Source organism: Denticeps clupeoides, chromosome 2 (genome assembly GCF_900700375.1).
Source record: "Denticeps clupeoides chromosome 2, fDenClu1.1, whole genome shotgun sequence".
NCBI lineage: Eukaryota > Metazoa > Chordata > Actinopteri > Clupeiformes > Denticipitidae > Denticeps > Denticeps clupeoides.
The window spans coordinates 3,675,530-3,694,566 of record NC_041708.1 but is presented as its reverse complement, the minus strand read 5'-3'; the positions used below and the strand labels follow the sequence as shown (position 1 = coordinate 3,694,566).

General features: G+C 45.1%; 1 protein-coding gene across 40 annotated transcripts in view; it reads left to right on the top strand.

Moving 5' to 3' along the window:
• The window catches only part of ank3b (ankyrin 3b), a 107,889-nt gene that overhangs the window by 52,964 nt on the left and 35,888 nt on the right, over window positions 1-19,037 (top strand). For 33 of the 40 annotated variants that reach the window (XM_028963360.1, XM_028963343.1, XM_028963487.1 and 30 more), the window contains exons 2-19: window positions 339-440; window positions 859-957; window positions 2,279-2,377; window positions 3,808-3,906; window positions 4,895-5,080; window positions 5,608-5,631; window positions 7,939-8,037; window positions 8,899-8,997; window positions 9,205-9,303; window positions 9,444-9,641; window positions 10,421-10,519; window positions 10,687-10,785; window positions 11,261-11,359; window positions 11,572-11,769; window positions 15,265-15,363; window positions 15,964-16,062; window positions 17,950-18,147; window positions 18,466-18,564. In XM_028963360.1, coding sequence (XP_028819193.1) covers window positions 339-440; window positions 859-957; window positions 2,279-2,377; window positions 3,808-3,906; window positions 4,895-5,080; window positions 5,608-5,631; window positions 7,939-8,037; window positions 8,899-8,997; window positions 9,205-9,303; window positions 9,444-9,641; window positions 10,421-10,519; window positions 10,687-10,785; window positions 11,261-11,359; window positions 11,572-11,769; window positions 15,265-15,363; window positions 15,964-16,062; window positions 17,950-18,147; window positions 18,466-18,564 — 2,094 coding nt within the window. The remainder of the gene's footprint in view (window positions 1-338; window positions 441-858; window positions 958-2,278; window positions 2,378-3,807; window positions 3,907-4,894; window positions 5,081-5,607; window positions 5,632-7,938; window positions 8,038-8,898; window positions 8,998-9,204; window positions 9,304-9,443; window positions 9,642-10,420; window positions 10,520-10,686; window positions 10,786-11,260; window positions 11,360-11,571; window positions 11,770-15,264; window positions 15,364-15,963; window positions 16,063-17,949; window positions 18,148-18,465; window positions 18,565-19,037) is intronic. The other 7 variants (XM_028963285.1, XM_028963459.1, XM_028963441.1 and 4 more) reach the window with 1 other exon arrangement.

Genomic DNA, 19,037 nt, shown 5'->3' with positions numbered 1-19,037 from the left:
GGCAGCAATGACAGGCGCCCGGGGAGCAGTGTGTGGGGATGGTGCTTTGCTCAGTGGCACCTCAGTGGTACCTTGGCGGCTCGGGATTCGAACCGGCAACCTTCTGATTACGGGGCCGCTACCTTTACTGCTAGGCCACCACTGCCCCACCGTAGTAGGTTTATCCAAAACTTTTGACCAGTAGAGTAGATGAGCTGAGATGCGTTTGCAGTCTTATTGTTCACTTTTTAAATAATGAAAGATGAAATCATGAAAGTTTTCCTCTGTTCCATGGCAGAACATTAACCGCTGTACTAGGGATCTACTAGACTGACATTCCCATCGTTTTCCCGTTGCAGTCTGACAGCAATGCCAGTTACCTTCGAGCGGCACGAGCAGGGAACCTGGAAAAGGCCCTTGAATACCTGAAGTCCGGGGTCGACATCAACATCTGCAACCAGGTCTGAATATCACAGACTTAAATGCTGATAAATGCTTAAATGCTTAAATATTTTTTATGCCTTTCTATAAGAACCCTAGCTTGATAAATAAATCTAATGAACACAATAATATGCAGTATCAAGATAAAAAATATCAGTGTTTTAATGCAAAAATAAATTGATTTAATGAATTTTTACTCCTTTGTGAAAATTGACATTTAGGCTGACATTGTGGCTTAATTGTAAATTATTTTTTTTATTGTGAAATGTTGTAGTGTAATATTGTGAGGATATATGTGTGTGTGTGTGTGTGTATATATAGATACACGCACACACACACACACTTGGATGAAGAAACAGAAGGAGATTGAATGTTATCTGTTGTAATGTGGCAGTGCTGTGTCCTTGCCCTCTTGACCCCGCCCCACTGTCTTTCCAGAATGGGTTGAATGCCCTTCACCTGGCCTCGAAAGAGGGCCACACAGAGGTGGTGACCGAGCTGATCAAGCAGGGAGCCAGTGTGGATGCAGCGACCAAGGTAAGTCCTCTGGCCACACCCCTTTCTCCCGTAACGCTCACCAGACTGGGCCCTATGCCTGGGATGGCGCTCCAGCCAGCCAGTCTCTGGCCCGTGTTGTGCACAGTGTAGCTTTATTAATGATGGCGGACATAATGGACTCCGCAGGACCGCGCACCGTCCCTCCAGCCCCCTGCCTGCTGCCTCAGCAAATCTCCAAAGGGCAAATTGACGCAAGAGGAGATTCATGGGGTGGAAGGATAAAAGTCATTCAAGGACTAAAATGACACTTTCAATCATTTGAAGGGGTTCATAGTACGAAAGCACCAATGTCTGCAGATGTGACAAATGTAAATGTATTTGCACAGTGTGTTTTGGCACACGGTACGGAGTGTCCCTCCAAAAAAACTAATTTTATCATTTTAAATGGCATGCCAAAATAGTTCCATAGATGGTACATATTTTTTTTACATACAGTACAGGCCAAAAGTTTGGACACACCTTCTCATTCAATGTGTTTTCTTTATTTTCATGACCATTTACGTTGGTAGGTTCTCACTGAAGGCATCAAAACTATGAATGAACACATGTGGAGTTATGTACTTAACAAAAAAAACATGTTTTATATTCTAGTTTCTTTGCTCTGATTACTGCTTTGCACACTCTTGGCATTCTCTCAATGAGCTTCAAGAGGTTGTCACCTGAAATGGTTTTCCAACAGTCTTGAAGGAGTTCCCAAAGGTGTTTAGCACTTGTTGGTCCAGCTCACCCCAAACCATCTGGATTGGGTTCAGGTCTGGTGACTGTGGAGGTCAGGTCTCCACTTTTTGTTAAGTACATAACTCCACATGTGTTCATTCATAGTTTTGATGTCTTCAGTGAGAATCTACCAACGTAAATGGTCATGAAAATAAAGAAACCACATTGAATGAGAAGGTGTGTCAACTTTTGGCCTATACTGTATTTTTTGTGCCAGTCTACACCATTATAGTATGGCTTATTATTTATTATATGAAAATTGCCCCCTAGTATTTGTATGAAAAGATCATGATGCAAGTGGTGTGTTTTGGCAGAATTTCACAAGTTCATTCACAACTGAAAACTTGTTTGTGAAAACTGGTTACACGCCTCGTGTAACTGCACCCAGTTTGACATGCCTGAGCCTAATTGCGGGCTGATGTCCGAGCCATGGGAACAGCCCGGGGCATATTAATAGCAAACGACACCGGAAGCGCCTCGCGTGCCTCTGGCAGGACAGTCCGTGCTAGAATTGCCACAGCCAGCAGAGCGCCAGCTGGAGTAGAACGTGAGCTGACCTCTCCTCTTGCTTCTCCGAATGCAGAAGGGGAACACGGCGCTGCACATCGCCTCGCTAGCTGGACAGGCCGACGTGGTCAGAGAGCTTGTGACCAGCGGGGCCAACGTCAACGCCCAGTCACAGGTAACATCGAGCATGTCAAACACACCCCGGTCGGTAGTGGCCAGCATTACAGATTTCAGGGTGTCCAAGATGTTTTGTTGGGTTTTGGACACTTGGGAAAACAGTAAAACCTATGCATGTCTTTTATATCATATTATTTCACGGATTGTGCTGGTCAAGAGGATTAACATAGCTGGTGAGAATAGGTTTTACAAGCTGGTTAGCTGTGTGAGAAAGATTGGAAACATGCATCTTTGAATAACATTTTACAGCACAGTGATACATCTGAACTATGGTTGCCAATTTTTTCAACCCCAAATGAGGGACACACCCAGCCCCATGGCCCCACAGGACATACATTTTATATTTAGATTTTTGTATAAGTTATCAGTATCACTGATACCAACCTGAATTAACCTGAATTAAACGTGGCCTAGTGGGTGAGGAAGCGGACCCATAATCGAATCCTGAACTTCCAAAGTGCCACTGAGGTGCCACTGAGTACCGTCCCCACACACTGCTCCCCGGGCGCCTTTCATGGCTGCCCACTGCTCACTGAGGTGATGGATTAAATGCAGAGGACACATTTCGTTGTGTCACCGTGTGCTGTGCTGCAGTGTTTCACAATCACTTTACTTGTTTTTTTTTGTTTTTTTTTTCTACATTGCAGTTGCATCTGCAGATGCAGAAGATATCCAAAATGATATCCAAAAAATCAGTTTGTAAGATTATTTAACTTATCTATGTTTATGCAGTGGCTAGAAATGGCAATAGGTGTAAAGAGTGCTTTGGTTATTCTACGGCAGCTCAGACAGTCAGATCTGGAATTTGTCCCCTTATGATGACAAACGGTGCGTCCTGGGGAAATATCATTAAAAATCTCAAGAAAATTTCATAATAAGGACCTTTAAAGATACCAGAGTACATTTTACATTTTAGAACATATTTCCCAGTATATTTAAAAAACATTTTGCTAACCATAATAGCATAAAAATATTAATACATTATGTTTGTTTTGTTCAATTGTGTTGCATGTACAGCCTTAAGTGCATAAAACATAAGAAAAAAAAATGTTTTATGTATATGTGATTTGGCAATGGTGTGATATCTCAGTCATAATAGTCCATTAAACTAATTCATGTTGTTTCAACACACACACACTTTAGCAATGTTAATGGCTGTTAGCATTAAATTAGCCTGTAATACTCCTTAAGGGCACATTCTACATAAACATACACCACAAGCTCAGTGGTTGGAACACTTCCCTGTCTCTCATTTTCAGTGTAAAAACAGGAATTCAGCAAACAAAGCAGTTTTCCCACAATGCACTTAACACTTGCCCAGAACCCCAATCTGGCTTTAACATAAGCTCATATATTTAACTTGTGATTAAAACACTCTCCAGCACCTCCAGTTGCATAAACAGGCTGATGTTTCTACGAACTTTACAGAATGGCTTCACACCGCTCTACATGGCAGCTCAGGAGAACCATCTCGATGTGGTGCAGTTCCTCCTGGACAACGGCTCCAGCCAGAGCATCGCCACTGAGGTGAGTGGCCAGCGTCCCGCCACCGTCTTCTTCACACTCACACAACAACATGTGCAATCCCTACCACGGCTTACTCAGATGTCGACCAGATGCTGGTGGCCACAGCTCCCAAGTTGGCTGCTCCCACCGGTCAGCCAATCGTAGCGCGCTTGGCATTGCCGTCTGTTGTTGAACCGCTGCCAGTGGAAAGGGAGGCCCGGTGCCGGAGTGCGTAGCGACAGCGGAGCTGAAGTGGAGCTCAGCACTCATCAAATGCATCTTTTGTGATGTAACAGATAAAAGGGGGGGAACGGGCCAAGATGATTTTTGGTGACTCATGAAACACCTTGTTTCATGATGGCCCAGTCATTTGTAGTAGGCTTTGTTGGATATGTCTTTCATAACCTGTTATAGCTTTGTGGCGGATGCTTTGATAGAACTCCACCATGGCCCTGACAGCAGGAGCATGCATGTATGAAATTGAACATGCAAAGATTATACCACCATTTGGATAAATATTTATTTAATGCTGGTAGCAACATCTGATATCTATATTATATATATATACTTTTTTTTTTAGAATGCCTGTCCTGCTTAGTGCTGGATGCTTTTATAGGTCGGCACATAGTTTTTTCTCTTGATGGATGGAACAGGGCCAACAGGATGAATGAAAGATTCATGAGTGACTGCTCTGTTCAGAAGGAAACCCATCATGTGCAGATTTGTCTTCGGGATTTATGCAGGGGGCTCAGCTTTAACGGCAATTTACATTTATCAGACACCCTTATCCAGCATGACCAACAGGGACAGTCCCCCTGGAGATAAGTGTCTTGCTCAGGGACTCAATGGTAGTAAGTGGGATTTGAACCTGGGACTTTGTGGTCTTCTGGTTCATAGGCAGGTGTTTTACCCGCTAGGCCACTATCACCCTATTTCTATATGTTGTATAGCCAAGGTCGCATTTTGTCGCATTTCAGCTGATCATCTGGTCTCTTATTCCCCTTTAAAGGATGGCTTCACCCCTCTAGCCGTCGCTCTGCAGCAGGGCCATGACCAGGTGGTCTCACTGCTGCTGGAGAATGACACCAAGGGAAAAGTGCGCCTCCCCGCGCTTCACATCGCCGCCCGCAAGGACGACACCAAAGCTGCCGCTCTGCTCCTGCAGAACGACCACAACGCAGATGTGGAGTCCAAGGTATCCCAGCATGCCTTTCTCCGCCTGGACGCCAGTTGAATGTTACGGTGTGGTGCTGGATGGTGCTGTAACATGATGTGATGCGACAATTAATGCTCAAATTCTATAGCGTATATAATCCTTGACAGGGCTGGGTAATATTTATATAATACATATTAAAATGCACTGGGAATATTCAGGTTATTATTGTGAAATATTTGTGAACGTGTCTTGATTGTCATAGGCAGTTTATTTAAAATACGACGAATGTCATGTTATTGTAATAATATAATAAATATCATTTCGGGGCATATGACCCAGCCCTACTATAGCATGAGAAATGAAGGATAACCCCAGGTGCCAAGATATCTTCAAAGTGACGGCAATGCACCATCCAGTTTAGTGCTTGTGTTTGTTTGAGGTGTGGTCGTCAGGGCGATCTGTCACCATGTAGACCTCCAACAGCTTGGCTCTCCCACTGTGACGTTTTGTGAACACTAACCAGCCATTCTCTCTTCTCTTGACCGGCGGTTGCTCGCCTCCCCTAGATGATGGTGAATAGAACGACCGAGGTATACTTGTTCCCAGTGAATATATGCACACACATACACACACACAATTCACTACAGATGCGCTGCTGTCTCTGCTTCCTCTCTGACGTTCTTCTGTTATTGCATCACTTCTGTTTTTTATCTTTTCATTCTAATTCCCTCCCTTTTTCGTTCATTGACTGGCACTTCCAGGGAATAGGCACTAGCATGGACGGAAAAAAGTGAACGGGGGTCTCTGCAGCTGGCGGGTGGGCATCTGTGTGTATATGAAAGTCAGAATGGAGAAGAAATGTTTTTGGGTGGTAGGAAGTGGGGGGTTCCAGCTGGCTCCGTGCGAGACAGCAAATTCCATTTTGCATCAATTTTTAATACATTTTTGCACAACGCAGCCTATTGTCCAAGCGATTCGTCCCTGCGCTGCAGCAGCTGCACTCTTCTTTCTCGTCCTTGTTCTGGGAAAGCAGTCACATTAGGTCTACATAAATCTGTGCAACAGAAAAGAACTGAAAAAAAAGAAAATTTGAATATTGTGAAAAGACCATTTCAAGGGGTTTCAACCTATGGGCATAAGTGACATTTTGCCAAAGCAAAAATAAAAAAAACTAAAGCAAATGGATGAAAATATACATAGTGAACAATATTTCATATTATATCCAAAAGCAAACTTTCCCTAATGTCACTTATGCCCGTATGGCTCCCTTGGTTTGTTTTAACGATTTAATTCAAAAGGGTAGAATGAAACTTTCATATACAGTGTAATATGTTCGTTACACAAAAGTGAAATATTTTTGGTTCTATGTTGGTGATTATGGTCGATAGCTCATAAGCATAAGAAACAGAAAACTCAAATTATTAGTACATTACCTACAATCGGTCAAAAATTGGTTTTAAATTACTTTTATACAGTCAATAATTAACTTATACAGTTAATAACTATAATTGGTTTATATTTTTAATAAAAGAGTTAAGTGTAACCATTTGGAAACATTTTGTCCAGAAGAATGCTTTTCCACACGGACATATTTGAAGTTTGAATTTTTAAGAGTGCAGTCGGTTTGCGTATAGGAGCCCCGGGGCCTTTGCTGCAGAGAGTCGGTTCACACCCGGGCACTGGCGGCCCGGTGCATGACCCTTCCCCCCCCCGCAGGTGTGAGCAGATCAAGGTGGCCGCTGACGTAGGCCGACTCCGCCTGCTTCTCTCCTCCTCCACAGTCAGCCTGGCTGCCGGACCCGCGCCCGCACCAGTGCTGCACGGGGACGGCGAGAAGGCGGAGGAGCACTAACACCGCGCTAACTGTGCCAAACTTAATCTGACCTCTTCCATGCCTGACGTCTGCCTGCGACAGAGACACGGTTCTTCACCACACTGTATTATTTAGCTGACGATTGGAAACACATCACACATGTAGGTTAGAAATGATCTAAACCTGTCCATATGGCCACTTTATTACAAAATATATTTATGAAAAAAATGAAATACAACATGTTGTAAAAACAAATGTTCAAAATGTACAATAAAACACCCGAAGCAGAAAAAATGGGAGTGATTGGTTGTTGACGTGTAATGTAACATACACTGTAAGTTTAGTGGATATGAATATTTATGTATGAGTGTGGCCAATTATGTGATGTAAAAATGTTGAAAAATGAGTAAAATCATTTCTAATGTTTCATAATTGCCTATGAAACATTTAGTTTAGTTTACTTCTCAGCTGTCTTTAATAAAGTGGCCAGTGGTCTTTTTACATTGAATGCCTTGAATTTAATCAGGTTATTTAGATCGTAGCTTTGGTAACCTGACCAAATGAAGACTCACATGTACACACACACACACACACACACACACTGTGCTGTATGTCTCTGTATAAACTAATGCACATTGCATCTGATGCATGTACAGTTTGCACAGGGCTGCTGACTGCCGGTCTGTTTCTACCAGATCACTGCCTGTCCACACTACCCAGAGCTACCCAGAGTTGGCTTAACCAGCCTGAGGAACATGCGTCCTTTAAAGCATCCTTACCGCTGCGGATTATCCCGATAAAACAGTAAAGCTCTAAGCTGTGCTGAGCTGAGCTGATGGCGGTGCTCAGTTTTAGAAGAATGAGTGGACATGTATAAGGTTTGTGTTTGAAGGACGCAGCGTTCTCGTGGGGCTTGCTTGAGGCGTTCTTGTGGTTTAGTGGCTGAAGGCTGGCTAATGCTGAGCTCATCAATCCAGATCTGTCTTTTCTGTCGGACCGGGGGTTCTTGTGCTGCCTGGGCCAGTTCCAGAGTCTTCCTCTGATGAATAACGTCCCCCCTGTGCTCTCTGTCCCCTTCCTGCAGAGCGGATTCACCCCCCTTCACATTGCCGCCCACTACGGCAACGTCAACGTGGCAACGCTGCTTCTGAACCGCGGGGCGGCTGTGGACTTCAAGGCCAGGGTGAGGCTCTGCACACACAGGAACCACAGACACATGAACGTGTGTGACCAAGGTGCGCGCGTTTATAACGGCAATGGCGTGGCTGGTTACGGTTTAGAGTGCAAAGGTCACTCTGTAGCCTCGTTTTCAAAAGCATGTAATAGGAGCCGTTCTCCTTAGAGATCACGTAATGGCCTAGGCACTTCGTAGATTCTGAAGGTCTGGTCCAGACACGGGCCGCGCCACTAAATGTTGGGACAGCAGAATCGGGGGAAGCCTGGATGTTTGTTGCTGAGCCACGGGCTTTTTCAGCTGCTGATGTCACTCTCCTGCACACACACACACACACACACACACACACACACACACAGACACACACTCACTGCTGTTAAATCAGAAGAACACACCCCCTCGAGGCCATGGCAACTGAGCGAACAGCGAACCAAGGCCACCGGCACCTTAAACCTGTCATCAGCACATCGCAGGTGTCACTGTATGTGTGTGCACGTGTGTGCATTTAAATACGTTAGAAAACAAACAGAAGCAGGATTAGCAGTTAGAAAGGAAAGATGTCACGATTATGCCCAAAAAGTCATGTGAGTACTTTGCAATACGCAGTAATTCAAATTCATTCACATTCTCCAAAGTCAATTCCATGTACATGTTACATGTTGCAATGTCATATCATGTCAAACTCACTATCAGACATGCAGTCTCCTACAGTTTGTTATGGCAGCATTATTGTGAAGCAGCGAAGAAACTGAGAAATAAAAGTAATACGCGTGACGAGTGACGATTTGTATGTTTTGACTCTGCGACCAAGAGCAGAGTCCCTCGGTGGGTGTAGGGTGTGTTTCATTCCACTTCTCCACACCCCCCCAGAATGACATCACCCCTCTGCATGTGGCGTCGAAACGGGGAAACACGAACATGGTCAAGCTGTTGCTGGAGCGAGGAGCCAGAATCGATGCCAAAACCAAGGTCAGATCCGACGTCAATAAAAAAAAAGATCCCTATTATAAAATATCGTTTAATGCATTGTTATTATATGATAATTGGCCTATTGATACATTTAGAGCTATTAGTTAAAGATACGGGTGCAAAGATGATTGACACCTAGCCATTGACCCCCTGTCACCTTGTGTGTGTGTGTGTGTGTGTGTGTGTGTGTGTGTGTGTTTACTGCAGGATGGCCTGACCCCTCTGCACTGTGGCGCACGGAGTGGCCATGAGCAGGTGGTAGAGATGTTGCTGGAGAGGGGGGCTCCCATTCTTTCCAAAACCAAGGTGCCATCCACGTTACTGTCAGTCTGTGTGTGTGTGTATTGTCCCTCCCAGGATTGCTCTCAGCCAATCAGAAAACAGATTTCTGTACAGTGGTGTAATAATGGACAACTCCATTAACCTTGTGGCGTCCTTGTGCACAGAATGGCCTGTCCCCGCTGCACATGGCCACCCAGGGAGACCATCTAAACTGTGTCCAGCTGCTCCTGCACCACGACGTGCCGGTGGACGACATCACCAACGACTACCTGACCGCCTTGCACGTCGCCGCTCACTGCGGCCACTACAAGGTGGCCAAGGTCATCTTGGACAAGAAAGCCAACCCCAATGCCAAAGCCCTGGTGAGCTCACACATACACACACACACACACACACACACACACAGAGCTCACTCAGTTAAACACTCCAACACATGTTTGCCTGTTGCAGACTGTGCCCCGCCCTAGTTTCCTCACCACCAAGACAGCTTTATTACGCCATGTAATTGCATTATTCTCCCATCGAGGGCCCTCAGACGACCCCTCCCCCACCCCGCAAAAGCTCCTGAGCGAGAGTCCGTCCCCACAGAAACATCCGTTGATCCCTCAAAAACACCAGCGTTTTGCCACTTCCCCTTCTTCTTTTTTTACATGCTGTCGTTTCATGTAATTCTTACCACACATTTGACCCTGAGAACTACACACTTTCTGTTCCACTCAGGATTTTCTTGCTATGATCTCCCAGCCTGCGCCTATAGGGAAGTTGTAGGGGGAAGAAAAGTGATTTTGGAGACTGGCCGGCTCGCGTGCTGTCATAGTTTTAAGTAATTGGAACAAAATGGGCGTGTCATTGGAATTTATTGAGACGTGGGGGGAGAAAAGGGAAGCAGAACAGGAAAAGTGAAGAATCGCAACTTGTGCCAAAACCTCAAAGCCAGCGCTGGACGGAGCTTCACATGTGGGCAGAATAAAGCTCTGTGAGCTCCGCGCGCATTCCGGATTCTGAAAACAGGAAAAATAGAGAAACAAGGGGAAACCTCCCCCCCCCCCCCCCCCCCCCCCCTTTTTTTTTTTTTTTACGGAATTGTTTTTTTTTCCGAAAGGGAAACTTTGTGAGTGTGTTTTTTTTTTTTTTTTTTTAGAATGGTTTCACACCGCTCCACATTGCCTGCAAGAAGAACCGAATCAAAGTGATGGAGCTGCTTCTGAAGCACGGGGCGTCCATTCAGGCTGTGACCGAGGTAGGACTGCAGGGGTTCATGGGATACTTCATTCTCGCTGCGTTCATGCCATCGGCCCGTTCTCAGTCCAAGTCTATAAACTGTTTGCAGTATTAGAACAAGTTTCGTTTTTTTTCCTCTTCCGCTCAGGCGCGTTGCGCTGCGTGTTTTTTGTCTCTCATTTCCAGTCGGGACTCACGCCGATTCACGTCGCCGCTTTCATGGGACACGAGGGCATCGTGTCTCAGCTGATGAGCCACGGAGCGTCCCCGAACACCACCAACGTGGTGAGTCCCCAGTGTGTTGAGCTTTTTGACACCTTTTGACACTTACATAAGGGGAAACACGTTGGAAAAGTGTAAATAAAGCCGAGAGCGGGACGCTGAAGTCTGTCCTGCGGCACATGGAGGCTAATGACAGGCTTGAGTCACGGCGCTCAGGGTGGACTCATAACAACTATTACCTTTGGAGTCTTTGGCCTGGATGACAGCAACGCTGTAATCAGTACACGTTATCGCTTTTTTTCCATGAGGTAGGACAAGAGTAAAGCATACAGAGGCGCTCGTCCATTTTGTCTCATTCCCGAACCAGTCATAACAAAGCCCCCGGAGAGCGTGTGGTGCCGTACGTGCGTGCGCGTCGACCCCCGCAAACACACACGCGTGGACTGACACGCAGTCATTGTGGACGGATGAATGGCCTCTGTGCAAACAGGAGCCTCTGTTTTTTTGTTTTCCGGAACGTTCTGTCTGTGCACTCCAGAGGGGAGAGACGGCACTCCACATGGCAGCTCGGGCCGGCCAGGCGGACGTGGTGCGGTACCTGGTGGAGAGTGGAGCCCAAGTGGAGGCCCAGGCCAAGGTAGTGGTTGTGTCTAATTTTGGTTCATTATTGTACTTTGCAGGAACTCACACTTTTTACACTGTGGCTTGAAGTTGTTTCTGGTAACATTTGAAGTGATTCTAGTAGAATCCGGGAGTAAGAGCATGAAATTGATTTTGCTGTGTGGGTGCTATTATGAGGTGAACTGTGAATGTGGGCTTAGATTAAGGAATTTGTGGGTTTTTTTACAGGACGATCAGACACCGCTTCACATCGCCAGTCGTCTGGGCAAACCCGACATCGTCCAGCAGCTGCTGCAGCACGGCGCCGTGCCCGACGCCAGCACCACCTCAGGCTACACTCCCCTCCACCTGGCCGCCCGCGAGGGGCACAAGGACGTGGTATCTGTGTTGCTGGACCACGGCGCCTGCCTCAGCTCCATCACTAAGGTGACAAAGGATGTAAATGTGCAGATTTTCCCCAAATTTTCAGAAAAGTATTTGCAGTTTGCTGTAATGCACAACCATAATTTACACCCTACCGTATGTGTTTGGAGGACGGTATAGGTGAGGATTGTCACAAGCTTGTCAGGGCTAGCCTGAAAATGCCACATTTAGGTTGCCAGATCTGGCCCTCCATTCCAGGTCTTGTAATTCTGACTACTGCAACACTGTGAAAGTATATCAGTTTGGGAAAAATTATATGATAATAGCTAATAGAGGTTTTGGGAAGTTTACATTGTTTATTACATGGAATTGGAAGCCAATTGTCTAAATATCACATTGAGTGATGTTGAGCTGATTGATGTCATTTGACAGTGACCTGATGGACTTTCATTCATTATTCATTCATGCAGTCATTCATTGCAGTTCATGCATGATGTGTGTTGCTTCAGATGTTGAATTTATCTAGAGCAAGCCAAAAAACAGCTGGCAGTCATAAAATATTGACATATTGATTATAGTATTTAATTAATTCTCTTGGCCTTTGGTAACGACTATTTGGATTGAATAATAGCTTTTGGAGCTCACAAGAGGCCAAAGAAAAAAACATCACACCTTGTATGTTGCAGTTTAGTCTCAATTTGGGGGACAGGTCCTTCAGAGGACATTTTTCGAAAGCTGCAGCCTACCAGCTTTGTTAAATCAGACGGTCTAGCCAATGGGTGATTACAACTTTCAAGTTCAGGTTGATTGTCATTTACAGATACCAATGCAACATTATTACCCGTAATGAAATTGAGTAGAACTCAGAGCTGCCTCAGCCTCACACATGAAGACCTCATTTGCATATTCCCAGTCGGACAGCTCCATCTAGTCGTACTTCCTTATATAACACTGAATACCAAGCCCACAGTTAAGGTATATATACGTACATACAGCCACCGTCTGTATCCTGCTGTTCTTTTGTGCACATACTCAAAAATGTATGAATCGGATACGAATGCAATACCTGCGTAATTTTATAGGGGCAGTGTTGCGAGACATGCACTCAACTATTTTTTTTTTTTGCGGCCTCGACACTGATGGTAAGGTGGTAAGGAGCACTCACTACAGATTATGACACACAGTACGGATGCATGTATATCAGCACAAATGTAGTTAACAAATGTTAACAACGTAACTGTCTACGGAGACACACACAGCAAGTATATTTTTGGCTCTAGGGTCGTGATAATTTATTAATTTTTACTGTAAGGCAAGTTTAGTGCACTGTCCAGTGAAGTGTCACATGTGATACACAGCAGCACAGCACACGGTGCACACATTGAAATTTGTCCTCTGCATTTAACCCATCACCCTGAGTGAGCAGTGGGCAGCCGGGGAGCAGTGTGTGGGGACGGTGCTTTGCTCAGTGGCACCTCGGTGGCACCTGGGCGGATCGGGATTCGAACCGGCAACCTTCTGATTACAGAGCTGCTTCCTTAACCACTAGGCCACCACTGCCCCAGTACCTCGAAACAGATGCTCTATACTGCGCTTTGGATATTTCCACCAAAATACCTGTTGGACTTTTTCTTTTGTAGTACAAATCATCACCAACCCTGCACTGACACCAATTCTAATTGGTAAATGCTCACTCTACCCTCTCTGTTTCACTGGTGATGGTTAAAAGCAGAGGACACATTTCATTGTGTCACCGCGTGCTGTGCTGCAGTGTATCACAATGACAACCACTTCACTTCTTACCTCTGCATCCCTGCCACATCAGCACCATCTCAGCGGCTGTTTTCTGCAGCAGGCAACATGGCCTCAAAGAAAAGACTGAGCCTTTTTTTTTGTGTTAGTCCATTTTTTTATTTATTTTATTATTATAAAAGCATGTTTGTGCACTTTCTAAAGATTTTAGTTCTGTTTTTGAATGACGAATGCTTTTCTTGTTTTGTTTTTTTCCGATTCTACGATTACAAAAATAATCGACAGATTAATCTATTATTAAAATAATCGTTATTTGCAGCCCTAGTTTCATGGTAATTTATCAGTCGATTTAATTAAGGCTGGTAATACCGTAGCTGTACATTACGATCCTTGGCTATTAGACCATAGGGACCCTGGCATCTGTGCCAACTGCGGCGGGTGTGGAACAGAGCCATGTTTCCCGACTGGGCTGTGAAGTGCACTCTTGTCTCGCCCTTGAGATAACTATGTGTCTGTTCCATGTATGGCGACCCTTGTCTATGAAACAGCTTTTGTTTTGGACTCTGTGCTTTTGCTTTGAACAAGTTGGCAGCCATTGGACCACGCGTTCGTGGGCACATTTGGCATGGAATGTATTTTTGTATAATGCCATTGTTTGATGAAGTACATTTACAGTATTTTTACCCTGCATTTATGGAGCATCTGAAATTGGCTGTGATCAATTTTTTTAAAGCCACACGGCTGCATAGACACCCCAGATGTTGCAGGTTTGAGCAGCAAGGGCCATCATTTACATTTACATTTTACAGCATTTATCAGACGCCCTTATCCAGAGCGACTTACAATCAGTACTTACAGGGACAGTCCCCCTGGAGCAACTTAGGGTTAAGTGTCTTGCTCGGGGACACAATGGTAGTAAGTGGGATTCAAACCCGGGTCTTCTGGTTCATAGGCGAGTGTGTTACCCACTAGGCTACTACCACCCTATATATCATTTATGATCTGCTGTGATGTGAATAGCGATGAAGGGCACACCTCTGAGAAAGGACTGTGGGAAGGTTACAACCAACGCTGCTGCTGTTGTAGAGAGATTTATTCATGTGGAATTCTTGATAGTACGTGAGTGGGTGATTTCAGACGAGGAGCCATTTTAAAGGTGTTGGGACCAATGATACACACACACACACACACACACACACACACACACACACATTTATGGCAGCAATCTGAGCCACGTGCAAAAGATCTCTGAGGTTTTTTTTGTTAAATAGACCTAGATCTCTTTGACCTCTCATCCAATCACCAGGTTGGTGTTGAAATTAGGGCCATGGTATAGGAATGTGTTAACATACAACAGTAAATCAATGCAATGGGTCCATACAGAGCTAAAAATGGTTCTGAAGCTGTAAATGTGACCACTTTCTTTTACTGCAGCCTTGAAATGCAGAACCTACTTTAATAATGATAATAATAACTCTCATCAGATTTTTAATTGGTAATTGTCACATTGTGTGAACCTCACACATGCAAGTCTCTTTAATTGTCCTTAATTAACTTTAATTAGTGTAAACTTTATTGGACCATGCCATCTGCATGGCCTGTGAAAGGCATGGGGTGAAACAGTTGTGGTTTTGGATTTCTTAATAGAACGGAACTTGGGCAATAATTTAGTACTTTCCCTGTCATGGTGTTGCAACATTACAAATGTGCATCAGTGGCCATGTGACCTCTGAAAAGGACCTCACGTTAGGCAGGTTGTGTGGAATAAGAGGAATTTTCTGACACATTCTATCGTTGCTTTTGCAGAAGGGCTTCACGCCACTCCATGTAGCGGCCAAATATGGGAAGATTGAAGTCGTCAGCCTCCTCCTGCAGAAAAAAGCCTCTCCAGACACCTCAGGAAAGGTACCAAGGGGGGCAAGGTTTAGAAAGCATGTGAAAGATTCTGCCTCAGAGAAAGAAAAGAACCCGTCTGGTCAGCCTCACATCATTCCTTCCTGAACTTTATTTCCCAGAAGTGCTCTCATTTTGCAGAAGGGAGCTGATGTGACCCTCGGGGCTCAGAATCTTAGATTTCAATCAGAGCAATGAAAGAACTCCAGAACTTCATAACATCACGGGCTGCATGCACACCCAGACTCGCTCACAGTGAATAAAGAATGCACTAACGAACACTAATGGCCTACCATCAGCCACTCTGAATTGCTCTGTGGTCAGCATTAGGCCATGCAGGCTTATTCCCGGTGGAAAATCCACTTTATTGTTAGATCCATGACGCAGGACTTGATTTTTTCTTCACTCAAATCAGAAATCAACGCTCTCCCAATATGCATAATATAATAAGGTTCCTGTGGTTATTACTACTGTGGTTATTACTACTTAAAACTGTATCACAAGCTTCTCACCTAGTCACAGGGAGAGACTGGAACTAACTGAGAAACGAACCCCTTTTAACACGCTGTCACGTGTCCCCTGCTTTATGTTTGTGCGTGTGTGTAACTGCAGAGCGGTCTAACGCCGCTGCACGTGGCTGCACACTACGATAACCAGAAGGTGGCGCTGCTTCTCCTGGACCAGGGCGCCTCTCCACACGCAGCTGCCAAGGTAATGCGGGACCACTCATGGGGCCGCTCATATTCCGACCCCCCCGCACAGACTCACACCTCACCTAGTGCACTATGAGTACTAGTTCTGTACTGACAACATTAACTTAACCCGTTAGATCGTGGGTCCATTTTTACACTGGACTTTCTGTGACTATTGGCTGATAGTGTGACTTTAAAGGATGAAACTTATGTCAATTCACTCAACATATGTGGTGATGCTCTATAGGTCATGTAATATGATATAATATGGGTAAATGTAATATTAAACTATTACAGTAGTTTAATTGGAACATTGCCTTTTAGTAACAGGATGACACGTTTAAAAAATCAGTTCGCTCTCTTCCATGTGCCATTTTTAAAAATGGTGTCATGGGAAACCACGGTACACACCGTGGCTCCCTGAGGTTCCGTACGTGTCCCCTAAAATGAGATTAAAGCCCATAAAAATCCGGTTGTCACCTGATCATTAATCTGTACCGACTACGAGAGTTTTCATAAGACCATTGCACTTTCTGTGAGCGACGCATTTAGCGATGAATTCAGATAAAGCTGGAAAGTCAATCATATGTCGTGCCAAGGCTTTTGCGGAGGATTTTTGAAAAGGTTTTAGATGTTTTAGAGATGATTTGACCCTCCAGCTGAAGCAACCCTTTCCCGTAAGGCCTCTGAGAGTGATGCTTTGGAGGCTTGTTGTAAGGCTTGCCCACTTCTCGACACGAATGGCTTGTTTTGGTCGCTGCCGGCAATGCTGCGGTCTTCCTTTCTCTCGGGGGATAATGGAGAGTGGCAGGGTAATTGTCCGAGAGCCACACAGGCATAATGGGAGGCCAGACAAAGCAAACGGCAGGTTATGTTTCACTGTTACATGCACAGAGAGACTTAAACAGCGTAAACACACACAAATGCACACATTTAGAGCCATGCACCATCACACACCAAGACAGACACACACCAATGCATATATACTGGGTCACAGTGTCTGGGCCTTCAAATCTTTCAATTTTAAGTGCAGCTCAGAGAATTTGTATATTGTGAAAAAGCACTATATTTCAAAAATCATTTCGAATTTTAATAATTACAGATACTGGATTTTTGGTTTTCGTGACGTGATCGTCAACATAAAACAAAAAAATATTTCACCTTGCCTTTTTAGATTAAGTGATATTGTTCATGATATTCAGACTTTTTGAGATGCACTAGATTGTATTAAAAGAGGAGTTTGCTTCTCATTTACATTTAACATTTAAGGCATTTGTCAGACGCCCTTATCCATAGCGACTTACAACATGCTTTCAGTGAAAGTGAAGTGATTGTCATTGTGAAACACTGCAGCACAGCACACGGTGACACAACAAAAATTTTAACCATCACCCTTGGTGAGCAGTGGGCAACCATGACAGGCGCCCAGGGAGCAGTGTGTTGGGACGGTCCTTTGCTCAGTGCCACCTTGACGGACCAGAATTCAAACCGGCAACCTTCTGGTTATGGGGCCACTTCCTTAACCGCTAGGCCACCACTGCCCCAATTATTAATGTATTTTTTGTGGGGGAGGTCGACTCAGTGCCGGCTACTGGACTCGTATTCGCAGCCTTCCGGTTACGGGTCCGTCCCACATACAGTTGACCCACATAATGTCCTGTGATTGGCTAGACCGACTTGGCTAGGCCGCCCAGTGCGGGACACCCTCTCACTCTGCACCTTTTTGCCGGAAAGTCCACGGTGAACGGCGGTGCTTCTGGTTTTACAAAATGAGTTTTACAGTGGTGTCACAGACACAGAATTTTTCCGATCACAAGCGTAATTTATTTGGTGAAGGACATTATGGGACACGGTCCCTTCCGGTCAGCATGCGCGATGAGTGACGTGTCCCTCCCTGCCCCGTCAGAACGGTTACACCCCGCTGCACATCGCCGCAAAGAAGAACCAGATGGAGATCGCAACCACCCTGCTGGAGTACGGCGCCCACACCAACGCCGTCACGCGCCAGGGCATCAGCCCACTGCACCTGGCCGCCCAGGAGGGTAACGTGGACATGGTCACCCTCCTGCTGGCCAGGGACACCACCATCAACCTGGGCAACAAGGTGAGAGTAGGACTCTGCGCTGGAGCCTGCAGCGTTGGGAACTTCCAGTCATCGATTACACGGTCACAGTGTAATGACACGCCTATGTGGGTCAGCTGGTTTGTACTTCATTGACCTCTAGGCTACTGACAGCATATATACTAAAGAGATCTATATACACAGACATTTATAATCACATGAATTATACGTTATAACATAATCCACAACACCACCCAGGTTTATTTAGGGATTATTATTGTCAGCGGACAATTTCTTTTTGCTATTCTCATTTTAAAGGGTCTCTCTCGCTCTCTCTCTCTCTCTGTCCCCTTGTTCCAGAGTGGACTCACGCCTCTCCACTTAGCTGCACAGGAGGACAAAGTGAACGTGGCTGAAGTTCTGGTCAACCATGGAGCCACCTTGGACCCAGAGACAAAGGTACCGAGAGAACAGTACAAAAAAGCACAGAGCAGATCGATCAGTACACAGCGTCTCCAGAAACACACACTCAACTCCGAATTAACATCAGGACTCACTGAACGGGCACAAGCACACACACACACGCTGTTACACACTGTCCTTATTATTTAATATGGTGGTAAAAATGGTCTTGCACTTTATAACTGTCCTACCCCATTCTTTGGAGTGCAATAACGTTTGGTCAATATCACCTCTTTACTTTTTGTGTTCAGTCATCATATTACCTGCACTTTAACCCACTGCTTACTTTAGAGGTCCCCTATCATGAAAATGTCAATTTGTGAGATTATTTAACATTAATATGAGTTCCCCGAGCCTGTCTATGGTGCTGCAGTGGCTAGAAATGGCGGTAGGTGTAAAGAGTGCTTTGGCCGGTCTGCTTTGCCGTTCCTCCTCGTCCCGCCTCTCTACTCCTCATTAGCATTTAAAGC